The sequence below is a fragment of the Elephas maximus genome, chromosome 22 (assembly GCF_024166365.1).
Source record: "Elephas maximus indicus isolate mEleMax1 chromosome 22, mEleMax1 primary haplotype, whole genome shotgun sequence".
Taxonomy (NCBI): domain Eukaryota; kingdom Metazoa; phylum Chordata; class Mammalia; order Proboscidea; family Elephantidae; genus Elephas; species Elephas maximus.
Window position 1 is genome coordinate 25,781,035 of NC_064840.1, and position 23,403 is coordinate 25,804,437.

General features: G+C 51.3%; 1 protein-coding gene across 3 annotated transcripts; it reads right to left on the reverse strand.

The window, feature by feature from the left end:
• Positions 1–697: 697 nt before the first annotated feature.
• Positions 698–23,403, reverse strand: TCN2 (transcobalamin 2). 3 transcript variants are annotated; one of them, XR_007514941.1, is made up of 12 exons: positions 23,179–23,403; positions 22,836–23,035; positions 18,606–18,798; positions 17,755–17,930; positions 15,831–15,992; positions 14,066–14,238; positions 13,748–13,934; positions 12,328–12,499; positions 7,885–8,000; positions 4,940–5,548; positions 2,107–2,219; positions 698–1,978 (listed from the first exon to the last, which is right to left on the reverse strand). XR_007514941.1 is itself a non-coding variant. In XM_049866370.1 (10 exons), the coding sequence occupies exons 2-10, from the start codon at positions 22,897–22,899 to the stop codon at positions 5,487–5,489; spliced, it is 1,305 nt and encodes a 434-aa protein (XP_049722327.1). In that variant the 5' UTR covers positions 22,900–23,035; positions 23,179–23,403; the 3' UTR covers positions 698–5,486. The 3 variants fall into 3 exon arrangements, 1 of the variants encoding a protein (XP_049722327.1); XR_007514940.1 differs by having other exon boundaries at positions 2,107–5,548; XM_049866370.1 differs by having other exon boundaries at positions 698–5,548.

Sequence of the window (23,403 nt, forward strand, 5' to 3'; positions counted from 1 at the left end):
CTGGTCTCTGACAGGTGAGGGCACCGCTTCCTGTGCCAGGCCTATGCCAGCCAAGATTCCGGCTCTGTGCTGATAGCCTCCGGGCTCAGACGGGGAAAGCTGAGGTCCTCGTCTGCTGTGCCCAGGTTGTGGCTGCTGGGAGGCCAGGCTCCCTGGTGCTCACGCCTGGCCGGGTGAGGGCGCCTCTGCCCGGTGTCAGGCGAAGCCTCAGCTCTTCTCCCCTCCTAGTTCTCAAGCTGCGCTCCTGGATGGAATCATCGCTCCCATTAGTGGGGGGATCCCACCACCGGGACCTCCTGCGTGCTCAGACGGTGACCAGGCCTGGTCAGGGGCGATCCTGGCTCCCGTGCCGGGTGGTGCCAAGGGGGTCAAGGCTCGCTGCCTCCGACAGCGCCCAGGCCGCACTGCTGACACGCCAGCCCGCGCCCGCGCTGCGGCCGAGACCAGGCGGCGAGCTCGGCTCGTCTCCGTCTGGGCCTGCGCCCCAGCTCCGGCTCCCAGGTGCTCCGGCTCCCGGCCGCTCGGGCTGCGGCTGCTGCTCAGGCAGTGGCCGGGGAGCTCTGGGCCCCGCCCCCGCCCCGCCCCCGCCCCGCCCCGCCCAGAAAGTTGGGCAGAGCCCCCCGCCCAGCCACAGCCAGGCCCCGCCCCCAGAGCGGAAGGACAACGCAGAGGCCTCGCCCCGCCCCATACCGCCCACTCGCAACCCCGCCCCTCGGCCTGGCATTACCTCTATCAGCGCGACTCTTCTGTCTTCCGCCAGCCCTTCTGCTCATTAGAGTCCTCAGCTGGAGTGGCCAACCTTCCCTCCCCCCAGCTCTACCGGGAAGGGGGGCTCAGGCCCCTCCCCACCGAGCCCCTGATAGAGACCAACAAAAGGTGGGAGACACAAGGAGGGAGACATCTCCCCACGCTGTTTTCAAAGATGTCTTCGTTGAGTCTCCCCCAACCCAGGATGAGTGTCGGGTCCACGGGGTCTCTGGTCACAGTTATCCTGTGGGACCTCTGCATCCAGCAGACCTGGGCCGCCAGGCCCCTAAGGCCCCTCCATCTCCCCTCCTTAGCCCCAGCTTCCTCTCCCCACCCCAGTCCAGGGCGGCGCCCCCTCTGGCTGCAAAGGGAAGCTGAATCACCGGGCCACCCACAGCTGCGGAAGCAGGGTACCGCCCGGTGTCCATCCCCCAGCCAGCAGACCCTGGACACTCAGAGCTGACTCATAGCTGGATTTCCTGTCCACCCTCGGTCCCCAGCCCTGGCAGGACAAAGGGCCCTGGGTTGGATTGCCACAAAGCCCCTGCCCCTGCCTGGGCCTCGGCTATCCCCATCCGAACAACGGGTGCTCTCTGAGCTCGGGGAGGTGGGGGGCGGGGGAGAGGGCGTAATTAGCGCTCCTCAGAGCAGGACGCGTCGACCTGGGTTCCAGGCCCAGCCCTGGTCTCTGAGCTTCAGAGTCCAGGTGCGCAAGGACCAAGGAGGAGTGCCTGGCACAGTGGGGCGCACAGTGCATGCTGTGAGCTCTTTCTTGACATCGGGCTTCCTTCCCTAGTGAAAGCTCCTACCCTCCAGCACACAGCTCAGCCCTTCCCCTTTTACCTGACCAGCGAGTCCTGAGGACAGCTACCTACCTGGAAAAAAAGGACCTTAAAGAGACTGCTTAGCCAGGTCCGCAGCGCCCTCCGGTGGTCAGGTCGCGGAATGGCTGCAAGCACCCTTCAACCTCCCAGCCGATCACAATCTGTGGTTGTGGGGCCCAGGAATCTGCATTTCCACACTTGACTCTGGTAATTCTGACGTTCACTGGAGGCTGCAAATCACTGCTGAAAAGCCCAAAATGCAGGTAGGGTGGGACGCACACAGGAGATTTCCAGACCAAGGACCAAAAAAAAGGGGGGGGGTGCTGGGGCTGGGGGGGAACGTTTAGACAGGCTTTCTCCACCAGGGGTCGCAGAAGGAAAACTGAGTCAGCTACGGCGCAGCTCCCCTGAAGAAAAAAAAAAGCAGCTCCCCTGAGGAGGAGAAAAATCCAGGCCACCTAAGGGTTATATTCTTTTGGGGATTTTGTCAGTTTCCCAATAAGTTTAAAAATAAAAACAATATAAACACACTGACCTTCTCAGGGCTGAACTGACAGGGAGTGAAAGTGGTGGGTGGTGAAAGTGCGTCTACACCTCCTTCAAACCGCCGCACAGCAGCTCCCCTCTGCCCTGCCTGGTGAGGGGTGGCTATGGGAAAGGTGGGTTATCTGAGATGAGGCTGAGCAGGCCTTGGTGGGGTGGGGGGAGGCGGAAGGCAGAGGGCCCAGCAGTGGGCCATTCCAGATGGAACTCGAAAGAGCCAGGGCACAGGAAGAGATAACACCGCCAGCTACTAGGCATGAGGGGGACTGGCTGATGACAGTCCCCCTCCTCCGAGAAATCCTTCCCTCCACTCATCACACTCCACAGAGGCAGGCACTGGGGTTATCCTCCTCACAGTTGAGGAACCTGGGGCCTGGAGAGTGAAGGAACCAGGTGCCCAGGAGCATGAAGTATATGAGTGATGACTGGGGGCTGTCTGGCTCCAGAGCCCCAGCTTTGAAAAGCCTTCAACTGCAGACAGTGGGGCTGTCAATAAGATATTCCCATAAAGGAGACTCAGGGGGCTGGGAGCCCAGCTTTATGGAGGGCAGCAGGGGCTCTATCACATTCCTTGGGGCTCCCTTGAAAGCCCAGAGTAGCCCAGAGCAGCCTGCCTTTGCCGCACAGGCTCCCAACATTCCTCGAATCTGAGTCCTGCCCTTTGGGGGCCCAGGCCATGGCTATGCAAAGCAGGCTATCCCAGGGAGAGGCTGGGGAGGCCCTGAAAGGAGCAGGACGGGTCCCCAGCAGCTGGGCTGCAGAGGCTATGGACAGGCCTCTCCTCTTATTGCTGCATGTCCTTAGACAAGTCGCTGAACTCCTCAGGCCTCAGTTTCCCTATCTATGAATCGGGGGCAATGATATCCTTCCCTCAAGGCTTTGGGGGGGGCTGATGAGATCACAGGCACGAACATGCTGTATAAACCAAGGCACTGTCCACTGGCTTAGAGGGGGAAGTGGATTGTCTGGAGTTGTATAGACCTAAATGTCAGAACTAGATGCAAACCTGGCCCCTGATCTTTGAGGGTCCCTGCATATCAGACTCTTGCTGGGGGGCCAGCGGGGCTACTCCATGCCCAGGGCCCTGTCTAAGACATGACTGTCCCCTGCCCTACTGATTGTGCCAGACTAGACCCTGACCCAAGTTTCCAGAGTTAGGCTGTGTCTCCAGGCCTTGGGGCACAGGCTGAGAAAGTAAGGAGGGGAAGCTTGAACTGGAAGGTTGCAGACAGTTCCTGTTGGGCCCAACGGCTGAGAGAGGAGAGGCAGAGAAGGCCCAAGGGAAGCCAGGGTGAGGGGTCCCTGAGCCAGACTTCAACTTTGTTAAGGCCCTGCATTGGTGGCCTGGGTACTTTTGACTTGAATAGGATTCAGTAGCTTTTGGCTCCTCAGAGCCAAATGCACCCCAACTCAGTCCTTCCGGGAGGCAGCATCAAACCTTGAGAATTGGCTGCCACACACGGCTACTCAGACCCTTGACAGTACGGGGCAGGCGGTCCCTGTGGTTACCATTCCCTTCTCTCACAGTCTCCTCTGTATGCACAGGGCTGGTGGCCTTCCTCAGTTGGTGTCTCCGGGAGAGGGAGGCAGGGCAGTGCAGTGGCAAACGCCCAGCCCTGGGGTGGGACAACTCAGTGAGTGTCTCCACTCTGCCACCCACAGGCTGCATGACCTGAGGCAAGTCGCTGACTTCTCTGAGCCTCCAGCCCTCTGCAATGGGGCTGTTAAAGGGCAGGTCTCACCATGATTAAGGATGGGCAAGTGCAGGGCCCTGGGTGCAGACATTTGACCTTAAAAATGAAGGCTGGTTTTGCCCTCAGATTCCAGATATTTCCATGTTTGTTTCAACATAAAAGAATGTCTTAAATCGCCTACTTCCCCTACCTTCCCAAGACCGTAAATATTTGAAATTGATGCTGTACAGAAGAGGCAGAAACCCTAGTGGCACTGTGGTTAAGTGCTACTACAGCTGCTAACCAAAAGGTCGGCAGTTCAAATCCACCAGGCGCTCCTTGAAACCACGTGGGGCAGTTCTACTCTATCCTGTAGGGTCGCTATAAGTCAGAATTGACTTGATGGCGATGAGTTTGGTTTTTTTGTTTGTTTATGGAAGAAGCACATGTTTAATGTTTGACTTCGAGGACTCCATGTGTATCACCGTGTCTTCTCAAGCACCTGGACCTTAACCTCATGTGCTGTATACCAGAGGCCCCTCTGACGGCAGGTGCCCTTCTTAACATGGGAGCAGGGCGGGGGGTGAGGTCCTGGGAGGGTGCCTTCCTGGCCTGAACCTTACCTCCTGCCACTGAGAGGCAGGATCCCCGGCACCCTGGATGCCAAGGGGGAAGTGCCCTGACTGTGGCTTGGGGCAAAGCAGGAGTGAGAGCCCAGCCCCAGAGTCCTGCGCCTCCATTTGAATCTGGGCTGTACCAGGGGGTTGTAACAGTCATTGCAGCCCCCAATTTCAGGTGTTTGAGTGGAGAGCCAGGAGGCTCCCCCAGGCCAGATCTGTCCGACTCCCTACCCAGTGCTCATGTCCCCACCAGACACAGTCTCCCTCAGAGCCACAACCTGGTCTGTGACCTAGGGTGAGCCATCTTCCCTCTTTGAGCATCAGTTTTCTTATCAGTAAAGCAGGAATGAAGACAAAAATACCAACCACCTCACAGAGTTGTGCAAGAAAGTCACCCATTACCGCGCCTGTTCTGCCACCACCTCCACTGCCATCATCACTCCCTCAGTGCCCCAGAGAACACGCACCCGCCCTCTTGTCCACGCTTCTCTAGGGGCTATCTCCCCTTCTCTCTTCTGGGCCGTGCACTCACCAGCATGAAGCACCAGGACACAGCAGCAGGTGCACAGGCAATCGATGCTTTAATTATTTAGGAGGCAGGCACTGAGCAACCTGTGCGGTCCTGGCCAGTTCATATGCCACAGCAGTTCTGGAGTGCCACCCAGGCCAAAAGCAGAGTGCTGGGGTAAGAGCTGCAGCCACTGCAGAGGCCTCCTGCAGGACCACCATCCCAGAGCATGTGTTACTCACGACCCCAGCAGTTGTCCTGTGACTTCTCCTGCCAGAGAAGGCTGAGACTCTTCATGCCCTTTGGACCATGGACCATGATGACCTTTCTGGAATGCCAAACTGGGCCGGACCCAAGCTCAGAGACTTCTGGAGAAAGGTGCTTGGCTCTCTGCTCCAGGAGGTCTTGGCTTAGGACCCTTGCAGGGGTGCTGGTTGGGGTGATCCAGGGTACATTGCTCCAAGTGCACAGGAGATGGCAGAGGGTCAGGCAGTGCCTGTTACAGGGACATCTGGAGGAAGGGCAAAGACCCAGGGGTGCACAGAGTTGCTGGGGTGAGTGAGCCCAGGGGCTACCAGCTAACCAGCCTCAACTCAATGGTTTCTCCATCCTTGGGTCTGTAGTCAGCAATACCTGCAGAAACATAATGGGCCCAGTGTGGGAGGTTAACAGGCCAGAGTATTCGCCTCCAACCTCATCTTCTAGGGCCCCCCCACCCTGAGGCCACCGTCTGTAAGATACACTCTGGGTGGTGGTAAGCGGGGTGCTGTCCAGAGCCAGTTTGCAGATTGAACTCAGTTGTATCCTCAGGGGTTAATAAGACCCTCATGCTCACTTTACAGTGGGGAAGCCCCAGAGAGTGGAGATACTGGACAACATAGTGGATAACAAACACAGGTCACTGATAGGCAAGTCACTGTCTTCATAGTATCCAAAAGGCCATTAAGAAGAGGGACTTGCTCAATGTGGTCCTGAGGGAGAACCAGGACCACGGGTGAACTCTCCCAGGAGCCAGCCTTCAGCTCACTAGAGAGAGCCTAGGCTCATGTGTCCACCTGGGCCCAAGCCCCAGCTCTGCCACTCACTAGAGGTGTGACTTTAGGTAAGTTATTTAACCCCTGTAAGTTCCAGGTTTCTCATTTGTGAAATAAGGGTAATAATAATATCAACAACCTGTGGGGTCGTTGGAAGGATCCCCTGAGTGAACCCATATGTCAGGGATGTTTGCTTTCAATGGCAGGAACTTGATTGCTGTAACCCTTCATCCCTGGGAAATTAGAAGCATGGCTTCTGCAACTGGTTAATTTGGGAAGAATAAACCAGGCATGTGCAGCCCGGACACTCCCTTCTTACCCTTGGGAGTGGCAGAAGTGGTGGTAGAGGAAGAACTCAGGGCTCGGTCCACCTGGCTCTTACCCTAAGGGCCCTTCTCCAGTCCAGCCTTTATCAGTAGTAAAGGCTATCTTTGGGGGTCACCACCTGCCACCCCTTTGTTTTCTTTCTCCATTTGTTTTCAGACCCAGGCAAGGAAGAAGAATGCTTTTAGTGGGCTCCCCCAAAAAGTCCCACCTCCTACAAAGCACTTGGCACAATGCCTGGCACATGGTAAGTGCCTGATAAAATTTCCAGGATGATTGTTGTAAAAGGATCTTAAGTAACAACAAGAGTAGGGTAGGAAGAACTTTAAAAACTGGGCTGACTCACAGGATGCTCATCACAGAATGGGGCATAAGAGTTAAAACCTGAGACACCCTGAAGGTCCACCAAGAGTTGATCCACCTGTGGCCCATCCAACCCACTTTGCACCTCCATTGTGCAGCCGCTCAACACCAGGCAAAGGCCCTGATTGGTCTGAGCCAGTCGTGGTGATCCTATCCACCTAGTTACTGGTGGGTTCGGAACCTGAGCAATCGCCTAGTAACAGGAATGAATCCAGGAATGGACATGTGTCCCCTGAGATGTCAGAAGTTTGCTGGGGGATTCAGGGACAAGTTTCCTCAGTCTTAAAAGGGAAGAGCCCCAGAAAGAAACAGTCTCTGAAGGATAAAGCCAACAAAGAGAGGACAGAGCCAAAGAAATCACAGAGAAGTGTGGTTGGAAGCCGTGTTACATCAACTCTGAAGCCCCTTCTACCTCTGAACTTCCAGTCACATCAGCCAATGGATGTCCTTATTGTCGAAGTCATTTGCATTGTGTTTCCTCTTACTTGCTGCCCAACTTACCTAATGGATAATATATTCTGTATGGTTATTACAAAGAGCGAGGAAGGTCTACATATATACCAACATTGAAAAATGTCTATAATCTATTAAGAGTGAAAAAAATGCAAAATAGTATATGGAGCTGCACTGTCCAATATGATAGCCCCAAGCTACATGTGGCTATTGAATACTTGAAATCTTAGGGGAAAAAAAAAGGTAAAATACTTTATCAATAATTTTATATTGATTGCATGTTAAAATGATAATATTTTGGATAAGATACACCATTAATTTCACCTTGGGTTTTTTTTTTTTTTCCATAGCTTCTAGAAAATCCAAAATTAGTTATGTAGCTCACAGTACATTTCTATTTGATAGCACTGATTATAGCATGGGTCTGTTTTTATGAAAAAGCAAATAAACTTACATATTTAATTTTTTTATTATTATTTAATAAATTATATAGAAGAAAATACACCAAAAAGTTAAAAGCAGTTATTTCTGGGTAGTGAATTATGGGTGATTTAAATTTTATTTTACTATTATTATTTTTTGCCTATCTGACTTTCTAGAGTTTCCATAATGACTTACATAAAAATTCCAAGAATTCAGTTTGAAAAATTACACCCAGGCTTGAGCATCGATGATTTCATGAAGCCAAAATCCAGAAAAGTTCAGGAAAAGCTAGGGTGAGTTGGGCAAAGCCTGGCCGCTGGGGCAGGGGCTAGGTTAGGGACATGTCCAAGGGTAGCAGGCCACCAGACTCACCTTGCAGCAAGGGGGTGTCAGGGGCTTGGAGAAGTTGCCAGAACTCCCGTACTCCAGCCTCTGTCCCCATCACAGAGATCAGGTAGGGGCCCGACAATGAGGCCTGTGTCCTATACCTACCAAAGGAAAAGGTGAAAAAAAGAACAGATGACTGTTGGTCGCATCAGTCCAAGGAGAGAAGTGAAACTCACCCCGACCAGCAAAGTTCTGCTGTCACCCTCAGGGTCAGCGATAACCCAACCCTTCCTGGGCTACCCCATATGGGACTGACCTCAACCTCCTCCTCTCCAGCCCCACTGACACTACCTGCTCAGGCTTCTCCTCTTGCTGACCATGACCATGGCCTGCAGGAAGGGATACCTATTATGTTATCAACTCAGCAGTTGTCCCTTCTTTGGGATGGATGTTGTAGGAGGTAAGAAACAAAAGCTGCTGGCATCACCTAGAAGATGCCAGTGTGTCACGAGACAGGGTGAAGCCAGCATGCAGAGAGAAGCTGGGGCATGGGAGACAAAGGCAGCCACCTAGTGGTGGCGCTGGGCCACTGGTTCTGGAAGTTTCTGCTCAGTCTTCCTCTGATTCTACAAACCCCATGCTCCCCATTGCCAGAGAAGGTTTAAGTTAGATTTCTGGCCCTTGTAACCAAGGAACTCCTGACTCACACTCCACCTCCCTGAACTTCTCACCTCAAACTTTGCCCTTCTGGACACCACTGCCAAAGACAACCCATGCCATCGAGTCAATTCCAACTCATGGTGACTCCATGAGTTACAGCGTACAGCTGCCCCATAGGGTTTTCTTGGCTGTAATCTTTACGGAAGCAGATCGCCAGGCCTTTCTTCCACAGAGCTGCTGGATGGGTTCGAATCACCATCCCTTAGGTCAGCAGACTCACCCAGGCACCCCACTGCCAAAAGGATCCTTTTAAAACTCTATGGATCATATCCTTTGTCTCTCCAAAAGGCTTATCAGTGACTTTGGTCTTAGGGCCAGGGATTTTTTTAGTTTTAAGAAACAGAAACCCACTAGGTGACATAGGGAAAGAGAAGTTTCTAGGTTGTTCCCTAATTTTGGAGCTGTGTGGCTGCTTGAAGCCACTTCTCTCTGCACATCTCTCTTTCTCTCAGTCCGATTCTCTCACTCTCCCTCTCTCTCCCTCTCTCTGCAATCTAGCTTCCTCTGCTGTGAATTTATGTGCCTCAATCTTGGCTTTCCTGCCTGGCAGGTGAACCTAATCACCCCCCTTTCAGGCATCCACCGCCAATAATGAGAGGGTTATTTCTCAAATTAGGATCCATGGATGTCTTCTCGGAGGTCCTCAAGCTCTGAATGAAAATGTTAAATTCTGTTTTTGTTTTTTTTTCCATTTGATGCTAAAAACCACAAATGGTTATCAGCAGATCTGGGTAACTCAGTGCCTGCTGTGACAACGAGCCCAGCCAAGGGCTTTCAGTGAGTGTTGCTGTCTTTAACTGTGTTGCTGCCCAGCACTGCAGGCTAATGGGAATGGAGGTGGCTTCATAGTAAATAAAGGTCTGGACAAGCTCAGGCTTTTTGGCAGTTCAGACAGAGGGAGGTGCTGAGTTGAATTTTCACGCTGCACTTGGCAGTGTGCCTGAATCTCAGCAGGTACTCTTTATTTGCATTTTCTTGCTTTTATAGTTTACTTTGTATTGAATTTGCAAAGTCATTTAGGATTTATAGCTTGTCTTTGAACTTAGAAACTGGAGAAAGACTTGGCAATCTACTCTCTTGTAAGATTACAGCCTAGAAAACCGTCTGGGGCAGTTCTATCCTGTCACCTGGGGTCGCTATGAGTGGGAATCGACTCGACAGCACTTAACAACAACAGTGAGCTAGAAAGAGACAGAATTTTATATTTAGTAGCTGTATCAGTACATGTCTAAGTTGTATTGACCCAGGTCTCCCGCACAGAGGGCGAGAATCTACCACTGAACCACCACTGCCCTGAGTTTTTGTCTTTTAAAGGGGGATCTTTGCACCTCTCCAGTTTGAGGTACCCTGCCCCAGGCAACCCCAAGGTGCCAGCTGTAGGTCCTCCCTGACTGCAGAAGGCTGGTCTCTGGGGATTCAGGTTGGAGACAGAAATTGGAGCCCTCTCGGACTGGGTCACAACATTTTAGGGGGAAGTCTGGGGTCTGGGGAAATGTTTGCAACTTCTCTGGGCCAGATTCCCCATTCATAACATAAGACACCCATCTTATTTCTGTATATTTATATATATTAATAATTATATGATAAAATTATATATATTATATATATATGATATCCATGGTCATATAATGTATAAATACATACATGCATGGATATGTATGTGCGTGGACATGTGTGTATGGATATGTATGGATATGCATGCTTGGACGCGCATATGTGTGTATATGGATACGTATATTGTGTGGATATGTGTGTATGTGTTTGTGTCTATTTGCATGTGTATGTATGCACATATGGATATGTATGGATATACATGCATGTATGGGTATGTATGAACATGTGTATGTATGGACGTGTGTATGTATGGATGTGTATGTTATGGATGTGTGTATGTATGGATATGTATGTTGCAGATGTGTGGATGTATGGATATGTATGTTACAGATGTGGATGTGTGGATATGCATGTTGCAGATGTGTGTGTATGTGTGGATATGTATGTTACAGATGTGTGTATGTGTGGATATGTATGTTACAGATGTGTGCATGTATGGATATGTATGATATAGATGTGTGGATATGTATGTTACAGGTGTGTGGATGTATGGATATGCAGACAGGAGCTGGCATAGAACAACACTCCAGACTGGCTCATCCTCAGGCTCATCAAATCTAGGGATGAGAAGCAAGTTTAGGACGTTGTCCAACTGCCACATTTTACAGAGGGCTCGCCCAGGGTAATTAATAACAGGGATTGGACCAAGATTATTTGATAATAAAATCTTATCATTACCATAAAGGCTAACCTGTATTGAGTGCCTACTATGTGCCAGACTTGGCATGTATAAAATGCATGTGCCACATACACTGCATGCCCTAACTCCTGGACTCTCACATAGCCGTGCATATTCATATGCACATATACATGTATATTCACACACATTCATGTACACACATATATGTATACCCACACATATCCATGTACACACATATGTATACCCACACATATATCCACATATCCATGTACACCCATATATGTACACCCACACATATATCCACACATATCCATGTACACACATATATGTGCACCCACACATATCCATGTACACACATATATGTACACCCACACATATCCATGTACACACATATATGTGCACCCACACATAACCATGTACACACATATATGTATACCCACACATATCCATGTACACACATATATGTACACCCATACATATATCCACACATATCCATGTACACACATATATATACACCTACACATATACGCACACATATCCATGTACACACATATATGCATACCTATATATACACACATATATGCATACCCACACATATCCATATAAAAAGAACCCCAAAACTCACTGTCATGGAGTCAATTCTGACTCATAGCTATGTATACCCACACATATCCATATAAAAAGAACCCCAAAACTCACTGTCATGGAGTCAATTCTGACTCACAGCTACCCTATAGGACAGATCAGAACTGCCCCATAGGGTTTCAAACGCTGTAAATCTTTAAGGAAGCAGACTGCTTTGTCTTTCTCCCTCAGAGTGGCTGGTGAGCTCAAACCGCTGACCTTTTGGTTAAAAGCTGAGTGCTTGACCCCTGCGCCACCAGCACACCCTCACATTTATATACACATGTGTGTATATATCCACACACACACATATCCAAACATATATGTATATCCATACCTGTATCCACACATATCCATATATACCCTGGTGGCGTATTGGTTAAGAACTGCTGCTGCTAACCAAAAGATTGGCAGTTTGAATCCACCAGGCACTCCTTGGAAACCCTATGTGGCAGTTCTACTCTGTCTTACAGGGTCACTATGAGTCAGAGTTGACTCGATGGCAACAGGTTTGGTTTGGGTTTTTTTGGTATACTCATACATATGGACACATATATACATCTTGGACTCCCACATCGGCCCTGTGAGGAGAGCACAATTGGTGTTACTGAGTTACAGTTAAGTACTTGCTTCGGGCCCTGAGTTGAAGAGTGGCAGAGCTGAGATTCCAATGTAGGAGCTGGTTCTCCCAGGCCTGCTCCCTCAATGACAGTGCTGGCTGGCCCATGGCTCCCTAGTTCCCCTGCAGCATGGGGGCACATTGGGAGTGGAGAACCTGGCCCCGTGCCTCTCCCAAGGGAAGCCTCTCCTCCATCCCCTGTCCCCCTACCCATGACTCAGTTTCAGAGGTGCAGGGACAGGTGGGGTGAGGGGCCAGTGTGGGGTCTCACCTGAATCCTCCTAGTTTCTGGGCCTTCTTCAGAACATCCTCCAAGGAGGACCCAGCAGGTACAGGGATGGAGTGCTTGTATGGTGGCAAGACGCTGGAGACCTTCAGTATGACCCTAATGTCCTCTGGGGCTTGGGTCTGTGAAGAGGTCTCAGTACCTGCTTCCAACATGGCTATGCCAGGGAGAGAGAAAGGGGCAGCTGGTATGAGGCTGGACACTGGAGGTTAGCCTTCCTTTCCACCCTGAATGACATAGTACCCAATATGGACCTTCTTCGTCCCCATATCTCCATCTCAGTCACCACCACGACCTATGCAACCCCAAACTAGGCTGCCATCCCAGCCTCCTCTGTCCCTCAGCCCCACATTCCACCATGCCAAGTTCCAGTCCCTCACTGGTTTCTCTGTCTCCAGTATCCCCCTTCCGTCTATCTGCCATGTAGCACCCTCCCCCTTGCAGGCCTCTTTATAGAACATGCATTTGTTCATATCACTTGTCTCTGAGAGTTCCCTTTCCTTTTCATTCTTCTGCCTACCGCCCACTCATTCTCCAAGACCCTACTCTTTAGCAAGACTGTTTCCCCTCAACTCCAGTCTTATACACCCCTGTGTGTTTGTTCTTGCTGCTTACTCCCTGCTCTGTCTCTCCTTCTCCCTTCTCCACTGGAAAATCCCTCTTGCCTCCTCAAATTCCCTCCCAGATGCTAACTGGGGCTAAACATGTTGCATCAGAGTTCACCAAATATGCCTCTCCCTGTTATGGATTGAATTGTGTAACCCCAAAAGAAATGTGGAAGTCCTAGCCCCTGTACTTGTAAATATGACTGCGTTTGGAAATAGTGATTTTCTTTGTTATGTTAATGAGGTCATACTGGAGTAGGTTGGGTCCTAAACCTAATCACTTCTGAATGGTGTCTTATAAAAAGACCAAAATTGATACAGACACACTCGTAGAGGGAAGACAGATTCCAAGGAACACCAAGAAACTTTTGGGCCTACCAACAAGGAAGGACCCTGCCCTAGGGCCAATACCCTGATTTGGACTTCTAGCCTCCAAAAATAAATTCCTGTTCTTTAAAGCCACCCACTTGCAATATCTGTGTTACAGCAGTACTAGAAAACTGAGACACCCCCCATTCCCTGCTTCCTTCCTTCTTTCGTTCACTCAAACACTTCTGTGCTGGGTACCACACAAGGGGCTAGAGATTCATGGTCTTGGCCAGCTCAGAGCTCTCTGCTTCCCTGTCCATGCTGTGAGCTTCTAGAAGTAGTGGCCACAGCTTAGCTCCCAGTGCATTTTTGTACACATGCAAACCCTTGTTGATTTGGCCAGTCAGGACCAAGCAACCTCCTCTCACTGGGGTGGCAAACTTCAACTGCTGTTCTGAGAAAAGCTGGACTTTCATGAAAAGCTCTGCTACCTCTTGGCACCAGGCAGTCTGGGGAGATGAGATCCACATAGCTTTTGTGGTTCAGAGCAGGTAGCAGCTGGGAAATCATGAGAACATTCTGGAAGGCCCCATCCTGCAGGCTGGCCAGCAGGGCAGCCCTTGCCTTGCGGCACACTGTGCCCAGCCCCACCCCGGGCATGGAGGAGGTCATCAGCAACTGTGACAGAGTGGGGAAAAGAGAGAGGCGACTGGTCAGCCAGCAGGGAGGAGTGGGGTCTTCCAGTACCTGACCAGCCCACTCCACATTGGCACCCTGGGTGGACCAGGGCTCCAGAGCCTCTTTCCCACCTGCAGTGCCAGTGGGGTGCTGTAGACATTCCCAAAGTGGCCCTTAGGTGTCTGGGACCTCAGGACCTTCTCCCGCACTGTCTTGATGGCCAGGACAATCCGTTCTCTCTGCTGGGGGTTGAGGTTGGAGCGTTTCAGACAGGTAAAGGCCAAGCCTGCCATTGCCGCCGTGTCTGCAGGGACAGGACATGTGGTCAGCCACAAGCCAAGTAGAGCGAGGTCAGGTGGGGCCTTTGGGGGCAACGGAGGATTTGAAGAAGGAGAGCAGCATGGTCAGATGAGTATTTTAGAAATCCTTTACCAGCTAGGGTGGCCATCTCAGCCCAGTTTGCCCAGGACTTTCCCAGTTTGGGCACTGAACATCCTGTGTCCCAAGAAGCCCCTCAATTCTGATCAAACCAAGATGGCTGGTCACCCTACCACTGCCTACTGCCTGGGGGTTAGAGATTAGGGAGGCGCAAGAGGACTTTATCCCACACCACTAATTCTCGAACCTAGCTGCACACTGGAATCACTTGTAGAGTTTTACAACTTACTGATTCCAGGATCTACCCCAGATGGTCTGATTGAACAGGCACAGGGTGCTGTCTGGGTACTGGGGTTTTTAAAGGCCTCCAGGGGATTTTAATATGTCCACAGTGGTTTTATACAAGTCTCTGATGAAGAACAAGCTCCCTGATGGCAGAGACGTTGGTACTTTTTCTCTGAGCACCTACCTTCCCCTAACCTACTTTATTCTTTCCCCACCTTATGTGAGGTCCACACTCACTCACAGAATGAAAGGCCTAGGAGACACCTTGAGTCACAATGACAAGAAACAGAAATGGAGACCCAAGGTCACGCAGTTAGGAAGCAGATGCAAAATCCAGGACTCAGACTTCCTAGCTCATAAAGTAATGTGCTCATAACTGTGTACCCAGAACTTTCTCCATGTCAGACACTATGCTAAGCCCTTTACTTATGCTGTTGTTATTAGCTGCCATCAAGTTTGCCCCTGACTCATGGTGACCCCACCCACAACAGAACGAAACACTGCCCAGTCTCATGCCATCCCCGTGATCAGTTGCAGAACGAACCATTGTGATCCATAGGGTTTTCGTTGACTGATTTTCAAAATTAGATCACCAGGCCTTTCTTCCTAGTCTGTCTTAGTCTAGACGCCCCACTGAAACCTGTTCAGCATCATAACAACATGCAAGCCCCCACTGACAGATGGGTTGGGTTGCACATGAGGTGCGTTGTCCAGGAATTGAACCGGTGTGTCCTGCATGGAAGGCAAGAATTCTACACTGAACAACCACTGCCTCACCCTTTACTTATAAAACCAAAAACCAAACCTGTTGCTATCGAATCAGACTCATAGTGACCCTATAGGACAGAGTGGAACTGCCCATAGAGTTTCCAAGGAGCACCTGGGGGCTTCGAACTGCCAACCTCTTGGTTAGCAGCCGTAGCACTTAACCACTTAACCACTATACTACCAGGGTTCCTTTATCAAGATGCTGCTGGGAGGTTATCTTATAGAAGGAGAAGCTGAGTCAGAAAGGCCCCTCGATTTGCCCTGGGTCCTACAATGAATGTGGGATGACCTGGTCAGGATCCTGGCCCAGCTCCCAAGTTGGCTCTTAGCCACTGCACCACACCCGGCCTGTGACTGGCCGTTTCGCTTCTAGATGACATGAGGTCCCAAGGAAAGGTGAAGGGGTGGCCAGGGTTGGGGTGGGAAGTGGTGAGTGCCCACCTGGCCCAAGGGTCAGCCACTCACCCACAGAGAGATGGCCCTGGTGCAGAGGATGGTCGTGCTCCACAGCATGCAGGAGCTTGCCCACCACACTGTCATGGACCCGCTTCTGGTGGACACACAGGGCCAGAATAGCCAAGCCATACTGGTAGTAGCTGGTGTGGGGTTGGCCTTTGTGATCATGCCCTGTGAGGGAGAAAATCACAGGGCAGGGTGTCACACCCGGCCTGAGGGGTTGCTTCTCTCCCTGACCCAGCTCCCTGCCTTTCAGCACACGGGCCCCCACTGCCCGCACTTTCCAGCACCCTCCTTTGGGTTATGGGAGCCTTCATGCCTTCACTACCTCACCCCACTTTCATGAGGCCCCCCTATCTGTCAGGGCTGGGCCAGCGAGGACAGAGCAGGCACTGGGTAGACAGACTGGGAGCTCTGACAGTAAGACAACCCATACTCGTGAGAGCGCAATTATAAGGAAATGCAGACCATGGCCTGTGGTATTTGACTACCTAGTGAGTCAGAACAGGATTCCCTATGGAAGTGATGTGCTCTGGAGGGGAGGAGAGAACTAAAAATGGTGCAGGAGTGAGCAGAAGGGGAGGGAAATCATTGCAAGCAGAGGGAACACAGATGAAGACACTGGGGGGAGGAGCCTGGTTTGTAGCTGGGAGCAGGCCGGTGGAATGGGAGAGGCCCATGGAGGGGCGGGAGAGTGGTAAGCAGAGCCTGGAGGGGAGACAAAGGCTTGCAGGCTGTGAAAAGAGCCATGAGCCTGCACAGGGCTTAAATGGTGACTGATAAGGACACACTTAATATTTAAAATGCTTACTTTGCCCCAGATACCCTGCTAACTCAGAACTGAAGCCACTCCTGAAGTTCACCTTTCAGCCAAAGGTTAGACAGGCCTATATAACAAACAATAACACATGTGAAGAACGTGCTTCTTAGTTCAATCAAGTAAACGAGACCAAATGGGCAACACCCATCCAAAAGCAAAGACAAGAAGGCAGGAAGGGACAGGAAAAATGGACATAGGGAACCTGGGGTGGAAAGGGAAAGAGGATGAGTGGTATGACATATTGCAGAAATTGTAACTGATGTCACCAAATAATTTGTGTATAAATTTTTGAATGAGAAACTAGTTTGCACTGCAAACTTTCACCTAAAGAGCATTTTTCTTTTTAAACCAGAAAAAAGACTAGTAGTTAACAAAGCTCTTGGGGTTTTGGTGATTATCAAAATTCTAATGAAACAAATTATGTTGATGTGCTTTATAATGTGAATAGTAGTATTACAATGAGAAGAAATATTATTATAATTTCACACTTTCTGAAAAAGATGATTAAACCTGATATTCCACACCTAACATTAGAAAATAAAAAGGAAATATGAAACTCGGTGATCAACAGTAATCAGAAATGCTAAAATTTCCACTACTGTTTTTTTTTTTACTGCAAAAAGCCGTGAAATTATATTAATAAAAAGAAGTTTCTACCACTAAAAAAAAAAAAAATTCTCACTCTGGCTGTTGTGCAGGGAGGCTGCAAAGGAAGCAGAGGGACTGGTAAAGAGGTTGTGCAATTGGTGCAGAAGGTGGGTAGAGGCATGTCTATGTTGGTGGCTAGGCAGCCAGACTTGCCCCTGGAGTGCATATGGGGGATGCGAGAAAGGATGGATTTAGGCTCCTGGGGCAGGCTGGAGCCTCTGGGTTGATAGTAAGACAGGCAGAAAGGAAGTGGGGGAAGGGGCCTTGGGAGAAAACTCCAAGTTGTGGTATGTTAGGTTTGAGATGCTTGCCGGGTCTCCACATGGAGCCAACCCTGGGCGCTGGCTGTCTGAGGCTGGCACTCAGAGCAGCACAGGCCAGGTGCGTGGTAGATACTTCTCCAGAGACTGTTGCCCAATGAGCCTTCCCAGTGGCTCCTTGGCCCAGCAGACAGTGTCTCCTCACCAATGGCCATCTTCTCATCCTCCAGGAACCTCTTGAGCTGTGAGACCAGCCTGTCCCCCTTGTGGCCCCCAACGAACTCGCAGTTGGCTCTGAGAGCAAGCAGGTAGAGGGCCAGCTGGCCCATGGAGGGCTTAGCCTGGAAGTCACTGTTGTCATCACCATTGCTGGAGGCAGACCTAGGATGAGGCCAGTTAATACCACTACCATGAGAAAGAGCTGCCCTGTAAGCCCGGGAGTGCACCCTAATATTTCAAAGTGGAAAACATCATAGTTAGAACCTTCAAAAGTAGACGTAGTCCACTACCCTAATTACAAGGTATAAGCTACAAATGTTTCATAAAATGAAGGCTCCAGGACAAATTCTGAGGCCTCCCCCATCCGATGACCTAAGCCTGCCCCATAGGTCTGGTCACACTTCACCCACAAGCTCTCCCATTTCTTTCTTTTCCCTGCCCTAGGCACTGGTGCCTGGCTCCAAGCAGGAAGTGCCCTGAAGCTGCTTCAGCTCATTCAAACTTCTTCCCTGAATTTCAGAACAAAACTTCCCTCGCCGCCCCCTGGGAAGGGAGCGCAGAGTCACCTGATGCTTCTGGGCTCAGTAGGAAAGAGTGAAGTCATGGATTAGTGATGTCTGCCCAGGCACAGGAGGGTACACTAGCAGCACGTGGGCCTTGGATTGGCACCTCTGGTCTAGTCCAACCAACTTTGGATGGAGGAAGGCCCAGAGGACACAAAATGCCTAAGGTCTCCCAACAAAGCAGTGACAGGCCTGGAACAGAATCAGATCTCCTATAGCTTAGGACGCAAAGAAAGACATGGGGAAAGGAGCAGAGGGAGCAGCATGACAGTACCCCAGGAGGCTTTGCTGGTAGTGGAGCTTGAGGCTGTGCAGGTAGAGGGCCTCCTTGGCCTCGGCCTTCAGGCTGGAGAGGCGCAGGCCCACATAGATGCTGGGGTTCAGCTGCTCCAGGGATAGCTGCTCCATCCAGGGCAAGAGGCGCTGGCCCAGCTTCTCCACCAGCTTGCTGTCCACCTCTGGTATTTCTTAAAAAAGAGAACAGGACAAGTGAGGCCACAGGGCCAGCCATCAACAAGGAAATGCTTTTACCTTACAAGGAACTTCCCCAGGGAATGAACGTCCTACCCCCACCTCCACCAGGCATCCCCCCGGCACACATACTTGCCTGGGGAAATACTGTACTGCCTGACCATTCTGAAAAGCAGTGGGAAAGCGGGGGAGAGGTACCCCAAGACAGCAGAAGTGGAACAGGAAGAGGTAACACCAGCCCTCAGATGGCTGTTGCCAGGCAACCAGCTCCACCCATCAGGAGTGACAGAGAGACTGGAGGCCAAGCCATGCTGTGTGCCCCCACATTGTGGTGTTCTCACTTGGTCCTCATGCCACCCCGTGATGTGGGCATTGCTTTGCACAAAAGAGGGAACAAAGGTTTGAAGTCATATCGTGTCTTACATGAGGTTGCAGAGGCAAGCATGGACCTGACTCCAAAGCCCCTGCTCCTTGGCACTCTGCAGAAGGTGTGTTCTACCTGTTTACAAAAACTTCAACCCACAGCCAGAAGGTGTTATGCATCAAACTTTAAAACTCTGCAGAACTCCAACTGCTGTCTGGGGGAATTTTCTCTGTGCCCTTCTCAAAATCATGTTTTTCCTGCCATGTCTGTTTAAGCAAAGAGGACCTGAGATAGTGAGGTGCATTGTAAGGAAGCTCTTACAGTCTGCAACCACTTATCTTTGGCCTTTGGGATTTACTTTAAGCATGAAACTAATATAAAGAAATGTGTTAGAAGCAGAGGCTTCAGGGATGTTTCCTGAGGAAGATACTTTAGACTATCCAGCCCCATTCTTTCCATCCCCACTCCCTGTCACGCAGTCGCTGCCAGCTCCAGCTGCCGGAAGGTGTCCTCCATTCTGCCAAGTCCCAAGGTGCTGGGCAGGCCCCCCTCCTGGGAGGCCAAGCCAAGGAACTGCCGCACAGGGTGGCTCACCTGCCTCCTGAGCCTCAGACACAAGGACCAGTGTTCCTGGCTCTTAGCCCGTCTCTGGGTTTGAGTCCCACCACCTCAGGCCTGTTTTCCCAAAAGCCACAGGTATCTTTTGCTACAAGGTGATCACGGACTGTCATGAAAACCCTGAATGATTCTTGGCTATGTGGACCAAACTCATGGCAACTCCGTATGTCACAGAATAGAACTGTCCACCGGGCTTTCTTGGCTGTAGCCTTTACAGAAGCAGATCACCCGGGCTTTCTTCGGTGGTGCTGCTGGGTGCGTTGCAGACTGTAAGAGCTCCTTACAACGCACCTCACTGTCTCAGGTCCTCTTTGCTTAAACAGACATGGCAGGAAAAATATGATTTTGAGAAGTGCACAGAGAAAATACCCCAGACAGCCCAGACAGCAGTTGGAGTTCTGCAGAGTTTTAAAGTTTGATGCATAACACCTTCTGGCTGTGGGTTGAAGGTTTTGTAAACAGGTAGAACACACCTTCTGCAGAGTGCCAAGGAGCAGGGGCTTTGGAGTCAGGTCCATGCTTGCCATCGGCCTTTAGGTAAGCAGTCAATTGCAAAACGTTTGCATCACCCAGGGAGTTGAAATCAACTCCCCAGGAACGGGTTTGGTTTTTTGGTTTTATGTGGGCCCCAGTCAGAGAACATGGCTGTTTTCTCACCACGTATTGAGAAAGACTGGGAGTGCTTTCTTCTCCCTTTCGCGCAGGACCTCTCTGTTTGTCTCCATCTCTAGACATATTTCTCTCTCTCTTTCTCTCTCTCTCTGGATCTGTCTCAGTCTCTGTACCTCTCAGCCTATCTCTCTGGTCATACGTCCGTTGCATCTCTCTTTCCCTCTCCCTCCCTGAGTGGTGTAAACTGTTAAGTGCTTGGCTAATAGCTGAAAGTTTGGAGGTTCAAGTCCACCCAGAGGTGCCTCAGAAGAAAAGCTTGACAATCTACTTCCCAAAAACTTAACCATTGAAAACCCTGTGGAGCACTGTTCTACTCTGACACACATTGAGTCACCATGAGTGGAACTGACTGGATAGCAACTGGTTTGGTCTGGGTTTTCTTTAAACTGATGAGGGAGACCTACTCCTACCCTGCCCTGACCTCCCTCACCAGGTGAATCAGCATCTGATATGATAAGATGAGATACCACTGATAACAGTAGTTCAACCTCCTGAGAAGGAGCTGGGCAGATTCCAAACCCATGACCATTCTGACTCATAACCCTGTATGACAGACCAGAACAGCCCCATAGGTTTCCCAAGGCTGTAGTCTTTAAGGAGGCAGACTGGCACATCTTTCTCCCAAGGAGTGGCTGGTGTTCAAACCGCCGACCTCTTGGTTAGCAGCTGAGTGCTTAACCACTGTGCCACCAGGGCTCCTTGGGCAGATTCGTGGGGTAATAAAAGTGGCCTGGGGCCTCCCCTTCCCAGGGCTCCCAGCAATGCCAGCTGGGGACTGATTGGGGTTCAGAAGCACAGGGAGCCCACCTTGCAATAGTGTGAGTGCAGCAATTCCCAGTCAATCTGCGACTGCAGAGCTTCAAGCAGGTGAAGCAGGGTGCAGAAGGATCCTCACCCCACACGAGAGGGAAGGCAGGGAAGCGAGGGAATGAGGCCGAGAGTGATTAAGTGGGCCCACAGTGGCGGGGGTGCACCCCAGCCCAGGGTGCTCCAGATCCACAGGAAGGGGGCTTTTGTGAAGGTTCATGCCCAGTGAGGATGAGGACAGGGCCGGGCAGGTAGGCAGGAGAGGAAGGTCTGGGTGGCAGAAACTGGGTCTCCCCTGGGGTCTGCCTGGACAGAAACCAAGAGCCCAGGGCTCAGGAGTCTGACTGCGCCAGTGGTGCCCTGAGAAGGGCTGCGGCCTGGAGTTCCAAGAACTGAGTCCAGCAAAGCCCTGGTAATGCTGGACCCCCTTCAGCAGGCCCTGAAGCCCTCTCATCCTTTCCTGCTTCACTGACATCTGGAGATGACTTCCCCTACCTCTCAGGTTTTCTCCAGGGATTGAAACAGACAAAGAGCCTCGTAACCCTGAGGGGAGTGTGAGGGCAGGAAGAAGAGGACGTGGTGCAGCCTGGGAGCAGGGGGCCTGCCTTCTGCTTCTGGCTGAGCCTGTGTGCTCAGACGCAAGGACGTGCCTCAAGGTGCTGCTCACACCCATTCCTGGGGCCACAGAGCCGGTGCAGCCAGGCCACTTGTGCATGGAATATAATCCAAGTGCCTTTCTGTGGCCCTCCTGCCCTCCTCAGATTTGCCATGGCCCTCCTCCCCTCTCTCAGATTCACTAGCCCGTGAACCTTCCGAACATTCACACCACTCTGCCTGGAATGCCGTCCCCACTTCTTTCCTCACTGGCTCCTTCTCCTCCTCTGGGTTCAGTTCCCATGTTGCCTGGTTCTCAGAGATCCTTCCCTGGCCCCTTCCTGAATCTCTGCCTCCGAGCCTGGCCAGCTTCCTTTGTGGCACTCACCACGGCTTGCCAATGCGCACCAAATTGTTCCTTGACTTTTTTGTCTGTCTCTTCACTCCAGGAGGTAGATCTGGTGGCCCAGTGGCTAAGAACTATGGGGAGCTGCAGCTACTAACCAAAAGGTTGGCAGTTCAAATCTACCCACTGCTCCTTGAAAACCCTATGGGGCAGTTCTACTCTGTCATACAAGGTTGCTATCAGCCAGAATTGACTCGATGGCAACAGGTTTCACTCCAGGAGAACAGGGATTGGACCTGTCTTCTACTTTGCTCTTTCCCTAAAGCCTAACACAGGCCTGCCAGATAGAAGGCACCATAACTTCACATTGAGCAAATCGGTGAATGAATGAGTGGATTGATGGGGGATGTCTGTCTCTTGGGGAGTCAGACATACCCTTAATCTCAATACAAGGTGGTGACTGCTGAGGTCCAACTAAGCCCAAATTGCTGTGGGAGCCCCAAGAGGCCGAGGAGCCCCTGCCCCCACCTCTGGCCCTCAGTTTCCCCAGATATGTAATGAGGAATTGGATAAGATAGTCCTCCCTCCTAAGGACCCAGGAAGAAAGAGCATGGGGTAAGCTGGTTACTCACCACAGCGCTCGGCGAGAGCCCCCAAGCCCCCCAGGAGGAAGAGGAGGACCCCGAGGTGCTTCATGTCAGGAGCAGGGGGCCGGCAGTGGGCAGACTCCCGTGCCGGCCTTGTAGAGGCTCTGCTGACCACAGCTGGTCACTGCTTTGAAAAAGACAGCTTCCTGTCACTGATTAATCTTCCACGCCCAGCAGTGTCACTGCTAAATCAGCAGAGAGAAAGGGGAAAGGTCTGTTGTCAAGGGAAAGGCGGACCAAAGAACAGAGGAAGGAAGGGTAGAGCTGCTTTTCTCAGGGAGGGGATGGCTGGGATGGTGAGGGAACAAGTAGGGATTGGGCAAGATACCTTGAGGTCCGCAACGTTCTGTCCTGGACCAGTGCAGAGGGCTGGCCAGCTGATCTGTCCAAGCCTGGGGGGAAGAGGACCCTCTGGCAAGCTCCAACTGGTGTCGCCCAGCTGTTCCAGAGGTGGTTCGTCAGTAATGGAGTGCCTACGTGCTGCTTCTCACTGAAGGGGCCCCTGGAAGTGCCGATCCTGGCCCAGGACAGGGATCAGAACAGGGAGCTGGGC